Source organism: Lotus japonicus, chromosome 1 (assembly GCF_012489685.1).
Source record: "Lotus japonicus ecotype B-129 chromosome 1, LjGifu_v1.2".
Taxonomy (NCBI): domain Eukaryota; kingdom Viridiplantae; phylum Streptophyta; class Magnoliopsida; order Fabales; family Fabaceae; genus Lotus; species Lotus japonicus.
In genome coordinates, this window is record NC_080041.1 from 10987677 (window position 1) to 11009326 (window position 21650).

Here is a 21650-nt window from a genome sequence, read left to right on the forward strand (position 1 = left end):
TATTATTTAAAAGCCACGTCAGCTAAAAACGTTAGTTTTTTGATGGAAAAGAAAGAAGGGACCAAAGTTGTTAACGGAGATTAACGTCGGGGATGTAAAATGAGATTTTTGAAGTTTAGGGACTCCGATGACACATATGGCATTCGTGGGGGACCAATAGTGCAATTAAGCCTAAGATCTGGGACACTTATGAGATTTTCAATCAAGGATGATAACTTTAATATGCTGATAAACATGTTTAAAATGTACGTCAGCTAATTGACTCGAGTGTCCACGGTAAGTCACCAGTGAAACTCATTTCCAACGATTAAAGACAATCCATCACAAGTATCATATCTACAACAAATTTAATTGGTTATTTCAAGCTATCATGAATAATTTTAGTGGATGATAAAACTTCCAATTTTTTAAACTACAAAATACCAAGATAGGTGTCAAAAAGCAAGCAACAATACTAGAGATTAAAGAGAGAAACAACACAGTAGTTGAACATTAAGACCAAAAGAGAGAATTGTAATCTTCGATTTAGTACAACTCTGTTAAATTGCGACCTTCAACCACCAATCATGATATAGAGCAAACTGTAGAATATAGGATTTTATGCCTAAATTGGACCTCGAGATCTAGGTTTGTAAAAACGTAATCTTAATCTTGTATAGAAGGATAACTTTTATTTTAAAATATTTATGTGAAACAGACGTTAGTTTATATTGTTCATAACCTTAAAATTGTTTTTTTTTTTATTTTAAAAATTGTGTTTAAAGACACTTTATTTTAAACTTGAAGACTATGCAGGACTACATACACCCATGCAAGCGAGCTTCAATTAGCTGACTTCCATAACGAGTGGTAAAATCCAGGCCAAGACAAGCATATATCAAGCTGGTTGTTAAAGTCGGTAAATTTCGTACTATACTGAAACTAATTCATTTAATACAAGAAAATGAATGTATCGGCTAGCTCAAAAAAGCAGCCCAGAAAATGCCTTAACTACCATTAGAAAATAAAAGGGGCAAGACTATTATGACACAATCTCAAAAAAAAAAAAACTTCAGATTATTGTAACTTGAATCTCTACCTCCACCAGAAGCTAAAAGAAAGAATGCTGCATCCAAATCCCGCAAGAAAATCTATGCAAAATTTCGAAGCTGCTAAATATTGCTCCCCATAGGGACCTAGTTCATGCTATACTTGTCACCGCTGTGTACATGTTAGTAACCGCCACCCATTGGTGGCATGCCGTAAGGAGGGGGCATCCCTAGTCCACCCATTGGAGGGGGAGGACCATAGCCTCCTCCCATTCCAGGCATTGGTGGCGCAGGCAAAGCAAGAGGCAACAATTGAGCATACATGTTCTGCAACAGAAAACACATCTCATTCATTAACAACACTACTCTAAAGTCCAACCAGTTGACAATAAAGGATGAGATGGAAATCGGGTTAATCAACAGCAAACTGCTCTGAACATTCAAACTGATGACATGAATGTCAGCGGTGCTCAAAATTAAGTTATATTTGGCCAACAGAAAATAACCAAAAAAGTTACCTGCTGAGAAACTACGTCCTTTTCTTCTTTCTCTTTAGCCTTCTCTTCGATTTGTGCTTCAATTTTGTCCTTCACCAATTCATCAACTTTGCCAGTGTACTCACGGATAAACTACAAGAGAAGATGGTAAGATAAAGCACAAGATGATGGCAAAAAATAGATCCGTTGCAGGAAAGGCTGAAGAAAGTAAATAAATGCATTAGTCAACCTAGATGTGCTCGGATAACCCACCCATGCAATACCAGAAGTACATAAAAAGAACTACAACCATCATAAGCTTATCATCACTATCTCGCAGAGACTATCTAGTATCTACTATTCATAATTTTTATCAACAGTAAAGTGTAAACTAGAAAGCCAACATTCATCAAAAAGTAGTTCACAGCGACTGTTCAAGATGCAACCCATAAACTGTCAGACTTTACAAAGATGATTGAATCAATATCAATATCAATATATATATTAAAACAGCAAGGATTATGAGACCCATTTGCTTATGTGTCGTCACCAGAATCATTCTCTTCTCTGATGCATTCTCAAAGTGAGTGGAATTCCAACGTGGCTCACTCTCATTGCTTCCCTCCATTCACTGATTATGTGTCATGTTCTCCTTTATTCTCCTATCTCACTCAGATTTCACGTGGCACTCATCCACCAATCGAGTTCCCTGTTTCGCTGACGTGGCAAGCTCTCTTTTCACCCTTCCAGAAGAAGCTTTCCAAAGAGTGGAACTTCCAACCCCATTTTTAAATGTTTCACACATACCACAGAAGCATGCAAAGCCTTGATAATTGTTTTTTCCTGATTCCTATTAATCTCTTCCCTCCATGACCAATCAAATTTCTTCAACCCCCACCTCCCTTCTGCACGTTTCGTGTCCCAAGCTCTGCACAGCTCCCATGAACATGTGAATTTCAAAATCAAATTTTTAAGCTCTCTAATCTGCCAACCACTTTATCCAGCTTATTCACATCTGCCATATGAGGAATTTCTTCTTCAACCAGCTTTATTCCCATCATTTTCTCCCTCACGCCTCAACTGATTCCTCCGCTCCCCGCCCGATCCAGATGTCGTCTTTCTTCCTCGATAGCGTTTAAAATATCCAAAACCCTATTTCTCCTACTTCTTCTTCATCTTTTCTCTGACCAAGAGTAACACAAGAAAGGTTCTCAGTTTCCACCGCAAGCGGCCATGGTTCCTCGCCAGCCGCCACAGACGGCCCCGTCAGAGGCGTTCATCTCCACAACTCTCAACCTCACTTCGTCTCCGGCGGTACATTCTCTCTTCATCCCCATTTTCCATTCAATTATCCGGTTAGATTTTACTGAATACCATAATCCAGTTACAAATTACTACGAACAGCATATTTGTAATGTCAAGTCCAAGTTTTTAAGAACCATGAATATAGTTTCCATCGATTCATTCTAAGTCATGTGCATCAACCCAATAAGCAATAACCATGATTGTGCTGGTTGCTGCGAGAATTATATGTTATAGGGTTCTCCACTTAAATTGCAAATTGTCCTGTACCCTAAACTCCATTTTCATAATAACAATTTTTGATGTTGATAATTGGTTGCAGGGCTTCAGGATTGATAAATCATTATTGGAACGTGTTGTTGCTTCATTAATCACTTCATTTTGATTGGGTTGTTGCTCCCTGTTGTTGTCTGGCATCCAGATTTTCTTTGTTTTTTTTATACTGATATATTCGGGTTTACTTTAAAATTAAATGCTTCCATATTTACTTGGAAGATATTGATAAATACCTTTACCTGTAGTCTTGGTTCTCAATGTTATAATTGATTCTCTTACCTTTCATGTTGTAGGTTGTTTTGGCTGTTTGAAATAGGACCAAAAGCAAGTTCTTTTGCTATTTAAATTTTTAACATGAGACTGAGAATGACAAAGGTCAATGGATTTATGTGCAGACTGCAGAATAGTTGTGAAGGTATTAAACCTATGAACCCAGGCAATTATATGTTATAATGTTTTGACTTTGATGATTGCAATATTTATAGGAGTTACTTCTAGGTATTCTATGTACTTCTTTGGCAATTACAGTAAGACTCATTTTCCTAACAAAATTACTATACAGATTAGGAGTGCCCTTGAAAATTGATTTGCTCCCAATTAATCTTAAGGTGCCTATAAAGAGATATGTATGTGTAGTATAACATAGAAGATTATAGCCTATATTTTTCACTCATGAATATTATTCTAAGGATTCTCATCATAATCTGGTGAATTTTAGACCAATGAGATTGTTTTAAAATGAGTTTCTTATTTTGGATGACTATTGTCTCTGTATCTTGCATTGTCAAGTTATGTGATTAGAGTTGATTGGATTTTGAAAGTGCTTTTGTACAGTTACCATCAACAACAGCTTGATGAATTTAATTCTGGTGTTATTTTGTTACTTTCATAGTTTAGCAAAGATTTTTCTACAAGTGCTTTTTTTGGGGTTTTTGTTTATAAAAGTGGTTTTGATGGATATCCTATCTACTTGAGAGGGATGTCCTCAACCTTAAGCAAACCTTAACAATTGATTTATGATGAGAAAGACAACAAAATCTTATGGTCCTGTTAGCTTATTTGGTTCATGATATCCTATCTGCAATGCTTACTATTCTTTATGCAACTTTCTTAGGGTCCTGTTAGCTTATTTGGTTCATGATGTCCTATCTGCAATGCTTACTATTCTTAATGAAACTATTTTTAAATCCCTAACCACCATTGGTGAAAAGAATTAAATTGTTTTGTGCTTTTAACTGTTATGTTCTCATCAATCCCTAATTTCATTTCAAGCATGTCATCTTATCTGTTTAACTTCCTTGCAGAATCGCAGTGATAGTCTTTCACTCTGTTTGTTCCATTACGGGCATATGTCTAATGTTGATGATTTGTTTGCAGGAAATTGATCGTATTTATTATGAGTATGTACACCGAAGAGAATGGGGCTGCCGCAAGAGGACACCATCATGTTGCAGGGAACTTAACATGGCAAGTTCTCATACTACATGGTTTAATTTTTTTCATAACCATTATCAAGGCAGCGCTGTCTTCAGCCCAGTTGGATATGGCATGGATATGAACTAGATGTCTATCATATAAGTGAAGAAGACTTTTTATCTTTCCTCATGTCCCTTTTAAGTTATTTACTTTTTTTTTCTACAAGATGGGTATCAAGAACATAACTTGAACAGTCATGAGTTATTTGCTTTTTTCTATCAAGGCATTTTGTAGTTTTTCCTATATGTGTTTTTAAAACGGATTCTTATTGGCTCTTTACCGGTTGGAAACTTAACCAGGATTTCCTGAAGGGTCCCTGCGTCCAATACTAGAATGATGAATGTGCTGATTTGGTGTGCAGTTTTCCGTAGTCTATTGGAGCGTTAATGGGGCACTTCCTGCGAGGGACTGGCAAATATGGGATGGAGAATGAGGCATGTATAACGAAGAGAATGTTTGATGTGTTTCAAGTTATAGGTTTTAAGTTATTTTTTATGGTATTAATTAACATATTAACTTTTATATTTTGTTTAAGTTTTAATCCTTTTAGAAACAACAATTTGATTGTGAGGTTTCCATATTTGGATAGGTAAATAGAATGTATGATAGGAGTGTACAAATCATCTCCACTAACTTGAGTTATGTAGTTCAGTAAACCCTCGACCACTTTTGTGATTTTGTTTTCCATTCACATTGGAAGATTGTGTCTTGACATTGCAAGTTCGCAACTGTTTGATTCTTTTGGATGCTCTAATCTTCTTCCAAATCCAAACCTATTGATTTCACATCATTTTTCTTTTGAAAACATTCTAAGGATCTTTTGATTTTTGGGCAGCAAATATATTGTTAGAATCTGATTTACTGATTTTCTTTTAAAATTATATGATTTAAAAAAAAATCGGAATTGTGGAAATGTCTTTAGTACTATATTTAATAGATCCTAGAATGTTAAAAAGCTCTCACAGGGTGATATTTTACATGAAAATATAATGTTAAAATTAATAATATAAATAATTCATACTATTAATTAACATATATTTTCGCAATTTTATAAATAATTTTAGGAGTAGATACTCCCCCGTTTCTTATTATAAGTCACTTTTTATGAAAAAAAAATTATTTCTAAATATTAGTCCTTTTTTAATATTTAGAAAGCATTAAAAATATTTTTTCCAATTTTACCCTCGTATTTCATATGAAAGAGATAATGAACTTTTAGAATATTAACTTGGAGAGAAAAATTCATAGAAAATTAAATAAGGGTAATCTAGGACAATTAACCATTTCATTTACAAATTTATTACTAATAACTACTTTTCTTAATTTAAGAGAATTAGGTATTTGTGCTTATGAATATATGAAAACCTATAAATATTTGACAATGAAAATGTGTAGTATGAGAATTAGAAAACATAAAAAAAAAATTAATAATATTTTATTTATTTACAATATAGTTTTATGGTACTTTTTTTTGTTCTAATTTGTTTTTTTTTTTCAGACGAGTCATTAATGTGGTGGATGATTGTGTCATCATCATAATAATGGAAAATATTGGTAAAAAGCTCTTACGGTGATTAACGTTTTACATGAAAAAAAATATTTATTGTGAAACTAATAGAAAAATAAATATTAATATAATTTTAGTATATTTCTTACTCTTAGAGTAAATATTAATGTGATAACAGGTCATAAGAGAATATTTCAAATTTAAAGGTAAAAGCTCCAACAAGAAGGAGTATTTTATATGAAAATATTTAAATGTTAAACTTATAGTTTTGTTTCATTTTGTTGGTCCGCAACATAATAGAGTCAAATATTTGTATTTTCATCTTGGTAAGCAATTTTTTTTTGTACCTCAATGTGAATAAATAAAGATTTTTACCAATTAAATCCTTTATTATTTGGAACTTAATATTTGTAAAATGGGGTGTATGAGTATAAAACACTATAATTAAATTTCGCAATTTATATTTTTAAAATATTTTATTTCTTATTATAATTGTTTTCATTCTTAGTATCTCAACTTTTTCATAATCAAAGTATTGATTAATATCTCAAATAAAATAACAAATTTCGCCGTGCAACGCACGGGGTAAAAAACTCTAGTTCACTTATAAAAGGAAAAGCTCTATAAGATAGCCATCATGATTCTCAGGAAAACAGACAGGAGGGGTGAGGAGAAATATCCAGTAATGTAAGTTTTCTTAAGCCTAAGATCAACATTTATCATAAAAAGGACATATATGCCAAGTGAATTATAGGCAATAAAAGTCAGCAGCATGGACGAAATGCAAACCTGTAAAAGATATGGGAAGGCAAAGTCGATCATATTGTGCATCCAAGCTAGTTCAAGAGCAATGTCCGCCCTTATTAAATCATAGCAAACAAATAGACACGAGGCAAAGCATTCCTTCTTTCCCTGCATAAGTATGTGAAAAGAAAAATTAGAAACTCAATTGTATGCACATAAATAAATATAATAAATGAATCAGAATATTATTATTCCATGAGAGAAAAGGAAACGGCTTGGACCCTTGGGTAAGAAGATTAAAAGACAATGCTTCAGTGAATTGTTGACTGCAAGGCTCTAACATGCACTAGCAGAACAAATAGTCACTAAGCTTGACAAAGAAAGAAAATACTACTAGGTATCAAATAATTTCTGAGTGAAATGGAATTCCACATGCTACAAGAGGTGCCACTAATATGCAATAACCATTGCGACAGAGAAGAATGTAAAGTCCACTTATCCCATTCATGTGCACAAAAACATTATGATTTAGCTCCTCATAGTAACTGAACAAAACATATTTGCCAAAAATAGAAATAAACCTACTCAGATAGGATGTTGCAAGAAAATGAATTATAGATGCAGTTTGAAACTGAATTTAGCACCTGATCAATGAAATAAACAAGCAATTCCTCAGCAAGTTCACGCTCGCCAGATTGTGAGGCTGTCTCCATTGCATCTTTGTAAAGATTATCCTTCTTTGACAGAGCAATGGATTGCTTCCACCTACCAGCCTTCTTGTAAATATAAGCAGCAACACGCCTCATCTCAAGAAGCTCATGCTTTTCAATCTGCATCATATAATAATATTAACCTATCAGGTTTCCACAACAGAAACTGAAAAATAGTCATCATTAACATAAAATCCAGCTCACCTTTTGTGCGAGGCCTATTTGATCAAAGTTATCATGCAAATCAATTGACTCACGCAATCTATCATAATCTTCCTCCTCAACATATATCTCGTTCAAGGCTTCATTAACAGCAGATACATTGTTGCTCTGAACTGCAACCATGTATGGCTTTACAAGGCGGAGGTGACCAGCCTATAGCACATTACAGAGAAAACATTCATTAGTGTTGTAGCAAGCGACAAACTAAGATCTATGAAATTATTGCCACTATCAATGCTACCTTTCGCATGATGTCAACAACACGTGCATGGTCCACACGAAGGGCAAGGACATTCAGAACATCATTGATAAGATCTGGATGCTCTTCCAAATAGAAGTGAACAGCCTTATAATACAACTCAACATTTCCAACTTTGACAATAACATCTTTGAATTGCATGTGATCCCATGCTTCTGGTGAATGGTTCATGATGGTGGTTGCAGCATTATCAAACTCATCATATTGGATATACAAATACGTCAATTCTGTCCAATGTTGTTGTTCATCACAAGCTCTTATGAGTTTTGGAATATTGAGGCGGGTGGAGAATAGTTTGATATGCTCCATAAGTTTCTCAGGGCGGTATCTAGCAAACAAAACTCCTAACTCGGTGAAGATGCCCATATGAGCCCGCTCTAACCCTAAACCACTCTCCATGAGAGATATTAACTCATTGAAGTGGCCTCTATTTTGGTAATATTCACTGACTTCTTCCAAGTCATCCACCTACAAAATTGTCATATTAAGCAATGGGAAGTCAATAAGTTTACTACAATGGGACCAACATAAAGCTCAGATAATAAGCGCAAACGCCTTCCAATCATTTACATTTTTACACATTCACAGCATTCTTTTGGGGATATTTGGTTCACCATTACATTTTCAAGGCCCAGTCCATTCAAACTCTTTAAATTGAGATCATATGGCATAAAAAATCAAGAACAGCCTTCGTAGTTTATTTTTGAATATATATGTGTGTATATATATATATATATATATATATAGTTCATTGAAAAACTGAATTCAGCAAGTTACCTGAATAATAATGTTAAGTCCACATATCTGGGCCAAACGAAACTCTTCTTCATCAACACAAGCAAAGCAAACTTCCTTCCATGTTTTTGAGCTGTTGGCTTTCCTTGCCGCATCAACAGCACCTTGGAACTGTTTTAACTTGACCAGTGTGATGGCCAACTTAGCCCAGTTCGATATAAAAGCAAATATGATTTTTGCAGCCTCATATAATGCTTCATCATACAACCGATCACCAACATTTTGTAGATTAGCAACATTCGGCATAAGAATAAACTCCTCAATGTCACTGAGCCTATCAATCTTTGCATACGCATAAATGAGCTCACTGTCAACCTTGGGTTCTTTTGCCTTCTGTCTTACCATTAATAAGTATTTCACCAGGTCATGGTAAACATTAGCATTTCCAGCAGCACTGATGACATCCAAAAATTGCGTAGCATCTTCTGCCCGTATAAACGACTCAATGGCATCACTTACAAGCCCTTCCCTAAGTTGAGCCTTGGCCACTTGACTCCAAACAGCATCTTCTTCAACTCTAAAAGCAAACTCCACAGCTCTATCAATGCTATGTATATTTTCAAGCAAGACATCAACTGCTTGAACATTCAAGTTGAACTTCTTAAAAATTGCAAATGCTTCCTCATACAGTTGACCTTCTACAGCCATTTCTCCAACTGCGGGCCCATCAAAATTATCCAGTCTATTGATATAATCCATAACTCTGGATGGATCAGCCTTTATTGCGGTCAAAATAAGAAGATTCTGCAAATTAAAGTTCCCACTGAATGCAGAATTCTGAAGCACAATCTTCTCGAGAAGTTCAATCAATTCATGAGGCAGATCAGCTGTCATGAAAGCCTTAACAGCTGCAGAAACTTGTTCTGGGCTTGAGCTTTCAGGCAAAGCCGTAGATACAACCTGATCAATAAGTTGCCTTCTATACTCATTATCAGGAGTAAGAACTTTAGCCCACAAATCACCATCCATTCTCTCAACAACATATCTGTCACACAATATAACCATGTCAGCATTGAATCCAAAGAAAAGCGATTTGGCGGAAAAAATACCATATATACACCACAAACCTTGCTTGCAATTTGAACAAAGAATTTTTGCTGGTGACATTGATAAGTTCATCATCACATTGTCCTCGCCGGTAAGCTACGACTGCCAAGGTGGGATCACGTTTTTCACAATACTTGCCCACAACTCGAGAATCATAGTATGGATTGGTTGTGAGAAAATGCTCTGGGTTGTTGTTGCTCTCAATGATAATTTTACCCAGTGCATTGTGAACATGTACATCCTGGCTTCCCTCACTTACGAGATGTTCCAAGAACTGAGTTAGCAAACGAAGCCGATTCCTGCAAATAAAAAAATCGTGGGATAAAAGTCACTATTGTGAAAAGTCACTAATGTGAACACAATCAACAATGCATAAGATTACAGGACAAAACCCCACCTCTTCTCACATTCCTCCACAAGGGGCTCCACTGGCAGTAATGAACGGACAGAAAGAATCAAACCTTTGATAAAATCTTCTGGACACTCATCATCTAGCAGCTGCCCAACAACTAAAGGAGCATTCCCAGGGTTTACCTATATAGCAAAGCACAAAGCTCAGGCAGGGCAGATAAAGAGAGAGTAGATAGCATTCATGAGAAAAGCAGCGTAACTATGTGATACCTTCTGAACGTAACCTTCAATATAGCGAAGCATGTTGTTTGTGTATAGATAGTGTGTTAGATCTGGAACAAATCCAAAACGATCACAAACATTAATTAAAGGCCGTGCATCTGGAAGCTTAGCCTCCATTAGAAAGTTCTTCGCTTTCTCGGCATCATAGAAATTGGATTCTCTTGTCACACGCTCGACCTCCTTGATTTGACCAGTCTTTGCTGCTGCTTCAATGTACTTAAAGTGAATATCAGGATCCTCACTGTCCCATATTATTCAGAGAAGCATATACAATATATATCAGCAGAAACACATCGGAATATATCTCAAAAATAAATCAGGTCCATTAACAACAGAAAAAACATAAGTTTTTTTTTCAAGAGCAAGAATTACCTGGAGCTCAAATATGAGCCAAGGAAAAAGTACAGTCCTTCATATGACCTAAACTGCTCAAAAAGTTTTATGCAGGCATCAACGCCCAATTGTTCACAGTATTCTTTAGCAACCTGAATAGACATAAGTAAGCTTAGTTTCGATTATTAGCAAGTCCCAAGTTATAAAATACAATGAAATTTCCATACCTGCACAATAATCTGCAGGTTTCCCCTAAGGTTGGCCAGCAATAGGTCTTTCATGCACTCTAAAGCCCATTCTTGAGATAGAGTGCCAAAAAACTCTACAAGTGACTATAACAGCCAAATAATGAGTAAGTATTTAAAAATATCACACGACTTATTGTAAACACTAAATGCTTAAATAGATAAAAACAACAGGGCACACCTGAGGCTCAATTGCATGTGTATTAACAATCACACGTTTTATATCTGGTAGCTCTGTGTAATGCTGCACCAAGAATAGTGCAATCAGCAAATGGTATGACTTTAAGTTTAAGCTTTAAGTAGGCAAAGAGCAAGAATAAAACATATTTGGCAAGTCATTACTTGCAAAGCTCGCACGTAAAGACCAGCTTTTTCACAGAGTTGGGCAATACGAGGACGGTCATAATGGCTGAACATGCCATTAGCCAAAATAGCATCAGCAACATTGGGGAATGTCACCAGATTTATCTCCAAGACCTGAACCACAATTGATAAGAAGATTATATCACTTCAAAGAAAGAATCTCAGAAGTAAAATGCCCATAATAAAATAGGAAACAAAGGCCACAACCTTTGTCTGCAGGAACCCGTGTTCTGGTAGATTTGGCTTTAAAACATCCAGAAGAAAAGCTGTTGCCTCACGGATCAGGTTTCTCTGAGGAGAACAAAGAATAACCAAAATGTGATCGATAAAAAAAAAAACAAAATGAAAATGACACTAATGTATCAAACTATTACACATCATAATTGCTTAATCCCAGTAGATAATCAACCTGAAGAAACAGATCAGTTATGGTATTGTAATCAACTGGGCTACCTCCCTCCATTTGAGACATCATTAACGCAAAATTAACAGCACCCTGAAGATCAAAATAAAAATGGTAACTTCCTGGAATTTCTTTGTGTAGAAGAAAATTCAACAGACGTGGTCAATAATGTATAAATACTGTTCAAAATGAAAACATTTACCACGCATCCAACAAGATGGAAGACAAAGGTGAAATTACAATGAAAATGTTCAACTAAAACAATTACACAAAATAACCTGCAAAAAAATGTCTCATACCTGAGGATCTGTCCGGAGAATTGTTTGCAAGAGGAAGAGGTAGTCAGGTGTGTACCCAACCTATAGCAACAAATAAGTAATGAAAATGTTCAGGGCCAAATGTTTCCAGTTAAATATAAAGGTAATATAATGCTATTTATACAGGCTGGGAAAAACACTCTAGGATTTAACTTTGAAGTATCTAATGAATCAACCTTCAATATTCTTTTATAAGTAAACAAGCACCTGCTTAGAGTATATCAGAATTTTGTCAAACTCCCTCCTCTCAGCAAAAGCTGCAACAACTTTTGGAGTAGCTCTGGCTTTGATATAAATTTTTAAAGCAAGATCGTTATCCACAGTCTGCAAGGGAGACCACTCATGAAAATTAATAGAAATACACCATTTCACCATAAGCAAATAAAATGAGAAGTAGTACCTCATTAAGCAAACAGTTAAAAATATAAAAATACAAACATACAAATAACTAACATAACAATTTTAAATTCTTTAAACAAATTAATTCAACTAAACCTTAACGAGATCTCCTAGCTCCTCGCTGCATTCAAGCTTGTCCTCTGCCAACCAATTTTCCAACAGATTTTTCTTGTTCTGGTTCACAACCAATCGAGATAATTCTAATGACTCGAAGGCATTCAACTTTCCCCTCGTTAAAAGTGTTCCAAAATACTGCAACAGTGGGGGAGTTTGCCCAGATTGCACAGGAACACTCTGCCACATAGAGCATACAGAGACATTTTAAACATTATAACCTAATTGACCAAACAAAAGGACACTGCCTAAAGGCAAACAATAAACAACCAAAGATGACTGTCTACGTAAATAAAGTAGCAGAAAAAAACACCAGAAAATTCTTGGATAACCATAAAACCTGAAATTTGGCAACTGTGTCTGGCGTACGAAGGATTCCTTGTGGAGATTCAGCAGCAAGCTCAGCTGCTTCTTTGTACTTTGTTTGGGCAAACAGTTCATGGAAACGTTCCACTACCTATAATGTCAACAAGTATTGCCATCATGCCAACGAGTAAGAAACAAAAAATACAATAAGCATCATTTTCTAAGAAGCTTACACAACACAATTCAATAATTAATATCAAATATTTCATAAAACATGGAAAAGAACAGATTAAAGCATGTAGACAATGTTGATTAAGTAAATGACAAAACAAGCAATAAGTTTACAGCATACATCAACAAGGTTGTGCTCATATTATCTCCCTCATCTCCAGCAAATATCTTTTACAAACATAAAATAACAAGATTGACAGTACAAAACAATTCTACAACAAATATCAGTAAGGAAAGGAAATGTATGTCAACCACGGATGGAATAAACTGACCTAGTGACAAAGAAAAGAAAAATCAACAATACATCTAAGCATTGCACTTCTTATTGTTAGAATGTAAGCAAACTTCATGCAAGTTAGCATTCAACAGTTGGCGAAACAGCATAAGATTAACAAAATGCATCCAAGTTCTTGAGTTGGGGTCTCCCTAAAACACTCTAATGAAGAAATTATTTATTTATTTATTACTAAAGTTATGTTCTAAACTAAATTATACCAGCTTCTCAGCACCAGGAAGATTTCCTCTTTTGGCAAGACTAACTGCTAGCTCCAAATTGTTTAACTGCAATATCAACCACATGGAATATGTTAAAATGCAAAACTCGTTTCCTGCTTTACATCATATAAGCAATAACAAAGTCAGAAACATACTTGACCGCTGACAAAATTCACAATGGTTTGTTCATTAACAGTAGCCAATAAAACCTGGCCTCTCCTGTTTATGGCATAAAAGCCTCCCACTGTTGTAGCTTCTGATGTCAAAAATATAGGATCTGGACTAATTCTGTTCCTATATACAGCAGTAGCTGTCTCCAAATCGTAGACAAAAAGTAGGCCAAGTTTGGTAATCACATAAATCAAACTGTATTTGTGGGATATCTGCCAAAAACCGAAGTAGGAATCAAATATGTACACTATTTATAACATGAAGAACAAACATTAGCAACTCACTTACCTGCATCGCAACTGGAAAGTCATCAGCAAAATCTGGTGGAAAGAAAAGATCTGCTTGTTTCTTCGTGAATGATGGCTTCCCTGCAAAAATAATTGAGAAGTTAAACTCCAGAAGGATGATCAATTGGATGACATCTGACATAATGATACACACAGTTCAATTTCACAATACAGATACCCATCTTCAAAAGCCCTGACTGATTTCAATATGTAATACTTTCTAGATTTATGAAAATAGTTAGCAAATGCAACTTGAATCTAACAAATACTTTCAGCCCCATGCCTTCATCTACCTCCAACTTTAACAGCTATGTGTTTATCACTACAATTAAAACCCAACATAAATCTATTATAATCAGGGTGGAAAACGAAAAAATTTATTAGTCACACACTCACACATTCAAATTTTCCTATCAGCTAAGTTCGTTGTAGCGCGACCTAACAACAAAAAATAATACATTTCAATGATTTCATTGAGGGAAGTTATTAGCAATAATGAATAGCCTCCTCCATCCCGCAACATGGATCACTATAATTCAAACATCCATAAATTGAAGTCAATGAAATAGTTATATTCTGAGGTCAATAAATTTATATAGCAAGACAAAGTGCCATTCGAGGGACATTTTCAAAAAAGATCGTTCTTGTGATTGATATAACCACACCACCACTAGCTATGGATCAAGCATGATAAACGCATATTGATATAAATAAAAAACTGAAATTTTGGATTGGTAAGAAGTACTAAATTTAGAAACTGAAGATCGTACAACTAAATTCACATCACAAGACATATTTGTGTAGAAGCCATACGGCCCATTGAATAAATACACGGGAGATAGATGTGGATGAGGTAAGAATATGCAGACCTGGCTGCGCACCCAGCTCAATAACATGCAACTTAGATACAATTTGACCAGCATTAAGTGTCTTTGTGGAAAAAGAAATCAAAGTAGAAGGATTTTCATTCCCAGGAACCTGTCCAAAAAACACAATCAAATTTTATGAACACATAGTAGCATAGTAACTTAGTATATAATTGGTCAGATAATATTAAATAAAAAATTATGTGAACATAAATTAGAAATATAATATAAAATCATTTGTGTGTCTTCACGCAATAGTTTAAGCTTTAGCAATAGTTGGTTCATGGCACGGTATCAGAGTCTCTATGACCGCATGGTCTAGAGTTCGATCCTGATTGCCCTTGTGCATTGTCCACGCATCAAGCCCAATGGGCTCTTGCGTGAGGGGCGTGTTAGAAATGTAATATATAAAATCTTTCATGTCTTCACCCAATAGCTTATGCTTTTGGGATAGTTGGTACATGACAAAAATGAATACAGAATCATAAGAGAACGCACTTTATATTGGGCAAATGATGCAGCATGAGCTTCAAGAGCCTGACTGCGCTGCTGATCCACAGAGAAAAGTTGCATGTTTCCTTTAACCAATTGCGGCCTCTATAATGCAAAGTAACATGAAGAAATAAAGCAAACTAGATTAGACTTGTGACAATCATAGTAAAAAGATCATAACAGTACACAATTATGCATATAACCCACAGGAACAGAGATAAAGACAAGTAAATATGAGCTAAATGAAAAACCTAAATTATTCACCGTGATAGACAATTATGATAGAAAGCAGAGATATACCTCAGGGGAACCAGGAGCAATACCAATCAAGACCAACCATTTTTCTGTAGGGTCAGATCGATAATTAATTATCTGGTTGTTCGCCAAATTCGCAGTTCTCTCAAACATCTTAATAGGTTCAGAGTCACCTTCAAGTTACATAGATTAAGACCATATAACAGTCAGCAATATGCAGACAAACTACAAAACACTGTACAAGGATGTCTAAGGTGGAAAATATAATAGCAGCAAAAATATTGAGTAAACCTGATAACAATTATTTACCTTCAATTGACCAATGGTATACAGAGGTCAGTGTTACAAGGCCCAATGTCTTGGGGCTAATCCACTTCCAGAAGACTACCTATACGTGAAATGTAGGCATTCCAAAACACTTAAGTAAGTCATCTTAAAGGACCTATTGAGTAACAGTTTATGTGTTTTAGTACATGATAGTTACCTGCTCAGGCATCTGATATGATTTCATCTTAGCTTTCAATTCAATATTAAATATCTGCAGGTGATCCTGAGTAGTCCCTTGGAGTTGCGCTTCAAGAGAAAGATGCAACTTGTTAGTGAAAATAATCTAAAAGCAAATGATATTTTAGATGCAGCACCAACAGAAGTACATGGTACAATAAACTGAAAACTTAAAGAGTGCCTAATGTTTGGAAGCATTCTGATTTATGAACATTCTTATAATTTATAGGTCATCTTAATACTGATTTTTTTCTCCTTTAACAGCTGCAAACCTGGAGAAACATTGACAACATGAAAAATATGTGGCATTGCAACATCTAATAGGTTGGGGTGTTCATCAGATTAGATGGGCATCATAAACCCAATAATCCAAACCAAACCAATCAAATTGGTTCTGGTTGGTTTGGATAGCGGATTCAGTTCACTTCAGATCCAAACTAAACAAATTATGATCGGCCCAGTTCTCGGATTTATATTTTTCAACTCAACCCAATCAACTTTTTTTTAAAAATTTAAAACAACGTATGTTAAACCTCAACTTTTAAAAATCTCATTAAGTTAAAATATTTTCATTCATTTTTATTTTTTCATCTAGTATTACTAAGTGTCATGGTCATGTTTACAATCTAACATGATCATCATATTTTAGGTATAGAAATTTACATGTAAAGTTATAATTGTATAAAAAAAAAATATTAATTAAAAGTTGGAATTTATTTATTATTGCCAATAATCATTGAAAAATCAAAACTATTTTTCACTTGTAGTAATATACAATTTAATATTATATAAATATGTCTGAACAAAATTAAATATGACTAGTTTGGATTACATTTTATCTTAATCCATTTGGTTTGGTGTGGATTTGTTGAAAAGATTCGCAAAAACCAAACCAAACCAACCCAGTTAACTATGATTAGTTTGGATCTCATTTTACCCCAAACTCGAAACGCACCAACCAGTCAACACCTCTACCAGGCCTAATAGGAAATTGAGGATGATCAGTATACTGGAAAAGCAAAAGGCACCAAGAAAAATAGTTATCAGATCCTCACCCATTGCATTAAAAGAAATAAAGATCATATATCTCCAAGAGAACTCAAAAGAATAAAGTCATTGCATTAAAAGAAATAAAGATCATATATCTCCAAGAGAACTCAAAAGAATAAAGTCATAGTTTAACCCCAAAGCCATAATTTCTTTCCGTTTTCTACCTAAATATAACCATTATCTTTCCATGTTGGCTCTAAACATTCTAACTAAACGTATCGAAAAGACAGTGCCACAGTGCATGCTTTTTCCAAATGACATAGTTCTAGTTAAAGAGTTAAGAGAACATAAAAAACAAACAGACATTTAGAGATATGAAGATAAGCCTTAGAAGCACATGGCTTTCGCTTTAGTTGAAATAATACGTAGTATATGGAATGCAAGTTTAGTCGAGGTTCAAAAATCGCATCTTCGAGGATAAAACTAGAGGACACACCATATTACAAGTTTGGAACAGACCATATCATGAGTTTCATGGAGGATAGCCCAATGGTTAGAGGTATAGGGGGACCAACGAAAACTATAGGTCAATATCAACAGAGATTTAGATTTAAATGGTTTACCACTGGATTTTTTTATGAAAAAACATTATGGCATTGTTTAATCCATGTAGCCAACACCACCAAATTGGAAAAGGCTTTGATTGTAAATGTTGTATTATCTACCTAAATAAATTCTTATCTAATAGTGTCACTTCTTGCATCCATTGTGGAAAAGTGAAAATAAAATAACGACATACTTTTTTCCAATAAAAAAATATTATAGCAGTTAAAGACATGACTATTTAACTTCTTCATATAAAATTAGAAAATAAGGAATCCAGTTGATTTCAAATTCCCAAATCAACCAAAGGTCTCTGCTCCATAGCTCTGTGCCCCTAGAACTCAGGGTGCATATAAATACCTGACTGTGCAAGACACAGTCTAACTCAGGGTGCATATAAATACCTGACTGTGCAAGACACAGTCTGGTATCAGGTATCACAAGTAACAAAGGGCCAGAAAAATAAAATAGAGTAATGTGAATTAAGTAGATATAGGGCATGTTTGGATACACAGTAGATTTTCACGTTGGAATGACAATTGATTCTAAGAGAAGCTACTCATAGTAGTTTTTATGGGAGCAAAATGGATTCTGAAAGAGTTGAACGTGAATCTAAACGTGCTAATATAAAATCGACAGTTAGACTTGTTCGACTGTTCATGCGTTTCAGGTCAAACTAGAGTACTAGACTAGTCAAAATAGGCAGGGTGCCTCATTTCATCATACAATGGCATCAGCAAAATAACACAACTATAAGAGGAAGAATGAAAAAAGAAAAGGTAAGCATACTATGAAAATAAATAGATTCCAAGCAAATTTGATATGTGACAGACAAAATTTACATCAATACTTAGATAAAGACTAAAGAGAGGATTGTAGAACTCGAAACCAACCTTTCAAAGCAAGGATTCTCGAATTCGGATTCATAAGAGCCGAATCCGCAGTAATAGGCCTCCTTAAAGGTTGATTTGGCATGCTCATATCAACGATAACCACGCTGCTCTGCGGCGCCGTTTCTCGAACACAGATATACTTGTCCGATTCCATCGTCACATGCGTGAAATTGATGAATTGTGTATTGATGCCGAGGGTCGGCAACTGCAATCACAAATCAGATCACACAAATCACATCAATCAATTCATTTTCTATCAAAATCATGCATCAGCAACAACAATAAACGCCTAAGCTTCTCAGTTCTCACTCTCCAGTTCATAAACCAAACAACAACAACAAAAAATTCAGATCCGGAAAAACTTCACAGTAAGGAAACTAGCAAAGTGAAACTGTAGAGTAATCGAGTTGGAAACCAAAATTGAGCAAAGTATAACAGCAAAAACAAGAGTAATTGTGAATTTCGATCAAGCTGAACAACTGTGTGCGCAGGGAGTGGAAATCGGAGGAGAACGAGGACTCACGGTGAGGACTTCTTTCATGGCGATCGGAGCGTTCGCGGCGGCCGCCATGGTGGCTTAGATCGAAGACTCCGATCTGCGACCAGTGGAGATCTGAGAAGACTTGGACCCTCTTCAAAGCGAAGAGGGGGAGAAAGAGAGAGAGACGTGGAAATGGGCTGGTGTGTGCTGACTTTTGACACGAGTGAAACGGGGGAGAAGAGAAAAGGGAAGATTAAGAATGTGAAATTGAAATGAGTTGCTGAATGCTGACTATAAAATTATGACGATAAGAATAGTGCAAAAATGATATTGTCAATTGTCATGTTAAAAAGCTTCTCGATAAAATTTTATTCATGACTGAAATCCACCTAGGTCATTTTTTTTTAAAGTTATGTCATCATTTCGACTCAAGCGTGGTGAAAGATAAAAGACTTTTAAAAAATTCTGTTTCTAGAAATTAAATTCTCGACTTAAGTTCAAATTAACACTTTTTATTGGTGTGGCTGGTCTTTGTTGGCTCCACCTAGCCATATAGAGAAATATAGAAATAAGAATAAAAGAAAAAACGTACAAAATATTATAAATAGTGATTTGGTTGTGAAAGAAGAATGAGAATAAAAGTTCATTTGTATTATAGTGGGGAGGAGACAAACTACATAGCAAAGTTCGTTAGTATTTGTAAGGTTTAGAAGTCCCATTTTATCACATGATGTGTTGCATATGTAGAAATAAGTTTACATGCACGATAAGTTTGAAGAGAATATTAATTGATATTTTTTACAATAATGTTATCGTGAGAGCAATAAATATGAAAAGATAAAACACATTTTAAATGGTAAAAAAAAGAAAACAAATATTATTTTCCTGAAAAATTGATAAAATTAATTAGCACCGCTTAATATGTGTTTTTTATCTTTTCGGATAGTTAATTAGGAATGGAGAGAGTAAATGTCTTGTTTTTTTATAGATTAATGTTAGTTGTTAGTAATGTAATTAAATTAGTCAATCTTTAGAGTTCGAACCCCAGACTTTTCACATTTCATCCCACCCAACCCTTATTTCTCATAACTTTTACCACTTGAGTTAACTCTCAAAGACTAAAAGAACCAGGGTAGCTCACCGGTGCTTCGCGCCCCCGAATTTTTTCGATATTCATCCCGATACTATGCATATTTTTCGTATGGCCCCGGTGGTAAATTTATAATATATTATTAGGTAATACTTGTCAATTAACGCACAATGGTAGAGTGGAATGTACTTGGGTTCGAACTCTTCTCACACCATTTAATTTTTATTTTTTTACAAAATAGACTATAAAATATGAAAAATACTCCAAATAGGAATCGAACTTCCAAAACTAAGTGAAGGATAAAAGATTAATTATGCGTATTGGAATTTGGAATTACATGTAAAACTAAGTTTAAAAAATGAATATCATATAGATAAAATAAAGCAAATTAACTTTTTTATTCGAGCTTTGGCCACTCCAGTATCAAAATCTTGGCTCCTCCCCTGCTTTTGGGTATTCAATTTCATCTTTGATTGGTGGTTACTTCAATTGTCGCTAAATTCTCATGTGTTACGAGGGTGAGGGAAAATAACATTCATCAAGAAAAAGGTAATTTATTATTATCAGGTGGTGCTTTTTGACCTCAAGAATGTTAAAGTTACATGGTAGGGAATGTTTACAAAGGTGTTATTTATGGGAGTTGTTTGACAACAAGAAGAAGTTGCAATGAAGATCTCAAACTCCAATGAACATGTGGCTCTCTTGGAGAAAGTACTTGACAAACTTAAGGAGCACAATACAAGGTTGAATATCTTGAAGTGCACTTTGGGTGCTTGAAATATATAACTCTTAAGCTATATATATACACACACAGTCACTGTGGAATTAAGGTGAAACAGGTCATGTATAAGGCTATCTTGAGATGTGTAGTCTAAGGAATGTTGAAGATGTTTAATGGTGATCGGTCGCGTTACTCTTTTAATGAAATTGATAGCCAAAGCCACCCATTTCCTATATATTGTTTGTTGAATAGAAGGTAATATTCCAGTTCGCATGAATAATCTTCAAAAGATATAATACTAACCATTTTTTAACCATATGTATCTTTATCTATTGAGACAAACATATTCGATTTGGATGTGGTATAGACCAACAATCTCCTAAGTGATGTATATTAATGTTGTTTTGAGATGCGTGGTAAGGAACGTTGAAGATGTTCGATGGTTGATTGACAGAGTTACTATTTTAATGCGATTGATAGCCAAATCCACACATCAATAACTTCATATATATTGTTTGTTGAAGAAAATGTGATATTTCCATTAGCATGAATAAACTTCAAAAAATATATCCTCTAATCCTTAATATCATAACCAAATGAATGGTGCGCCTTGATC

General features: G+C 34.8%; 1 protein-coding gene and 1 long non-coding RNA gene across 2 annotated transcripts; one reads left to right on the forward strand and one right to left on the reverse strand.

The window, feature by feature from the left end:
* Positions 1-875: 875 nt before the first annotated feature.
* Positions 876-19486, reverse strand: LOC130733577 (clathrin heavy chain 1-like). The gene is made up of 30 exons (XM_057585799.1): positions 19266-19486; positions 18743-18947; positions 16237-16325; positions 16062-16140; positions 15798-15925; positions 15504-15602; positions 15009-15117; positions 14141-14220; positions 13837-14064; positions 13682-13747; positions 12990-13106; positions 12632-12829; positions 12344-12460; positions 12119-12178; positions 11826-11912; positions 11624-11707; positions 11396-11530; positions 11235-11297; positions 11036-11140; positions 10848-10960; positions 10464-10716; positions 10240-10376; positions 9863-10141; positions 8778-9780; positions 7983-8468; positions 7724-7894; positions 7454-7639; positions 6855-6977; positions 1547-1657; positions 876-1355 (listed from the first exon to the last, which is right to left on the reverse strand). The coding sequence occupies exons 1-30, from the start codon at positions 19311-19313 to the stop codon at positions 1212-1214; spliced, it is 5103 nt and encodes a 1700-aa protein (XP_057441782.1). The 5' UTR covers positions 19314-19486; the 3' UTR covers positions 876-1211.
* On the forward strand, positions 2585-4584 carry LOC130733578 (uncharacterized). The gene is made up of 3 exons (XR_009017497.1): positions 2585-2818; positions 3129-3497; positions 4460-4584. It is a non-coding gene; the product is annotated as an uncharacterized LOC130733578 (long non-coding RNA).
* Positions 19487-21650: the final 2164 nt, after the last annotated feature.

Bases quoted from the DNA above. Each gene is read 5' to 3' on its own strand.
- LOC130733577 (XM_057585799.1), bottom strand. From the start codon at position 19,313: ATGGCGGCCGCCGCGAACGCTCCGATCGCCATGAAAGAAGTCCTCACC. The intron at 15,603-15,797 runs GTATATCTCTGC...TTTGCATTATAG, and splicing joins TTGCTCCTGGTTCCCCTGAG to AGGCCGCAATTGGTTAAAGG. The intron at 10,377-10,463 runs GTATCACATAGT...TTTGCTATATAG, and splicing joins TTGAAGGTTACGTTCAGAAG to GTAAACCCTGGGAATGCTCC.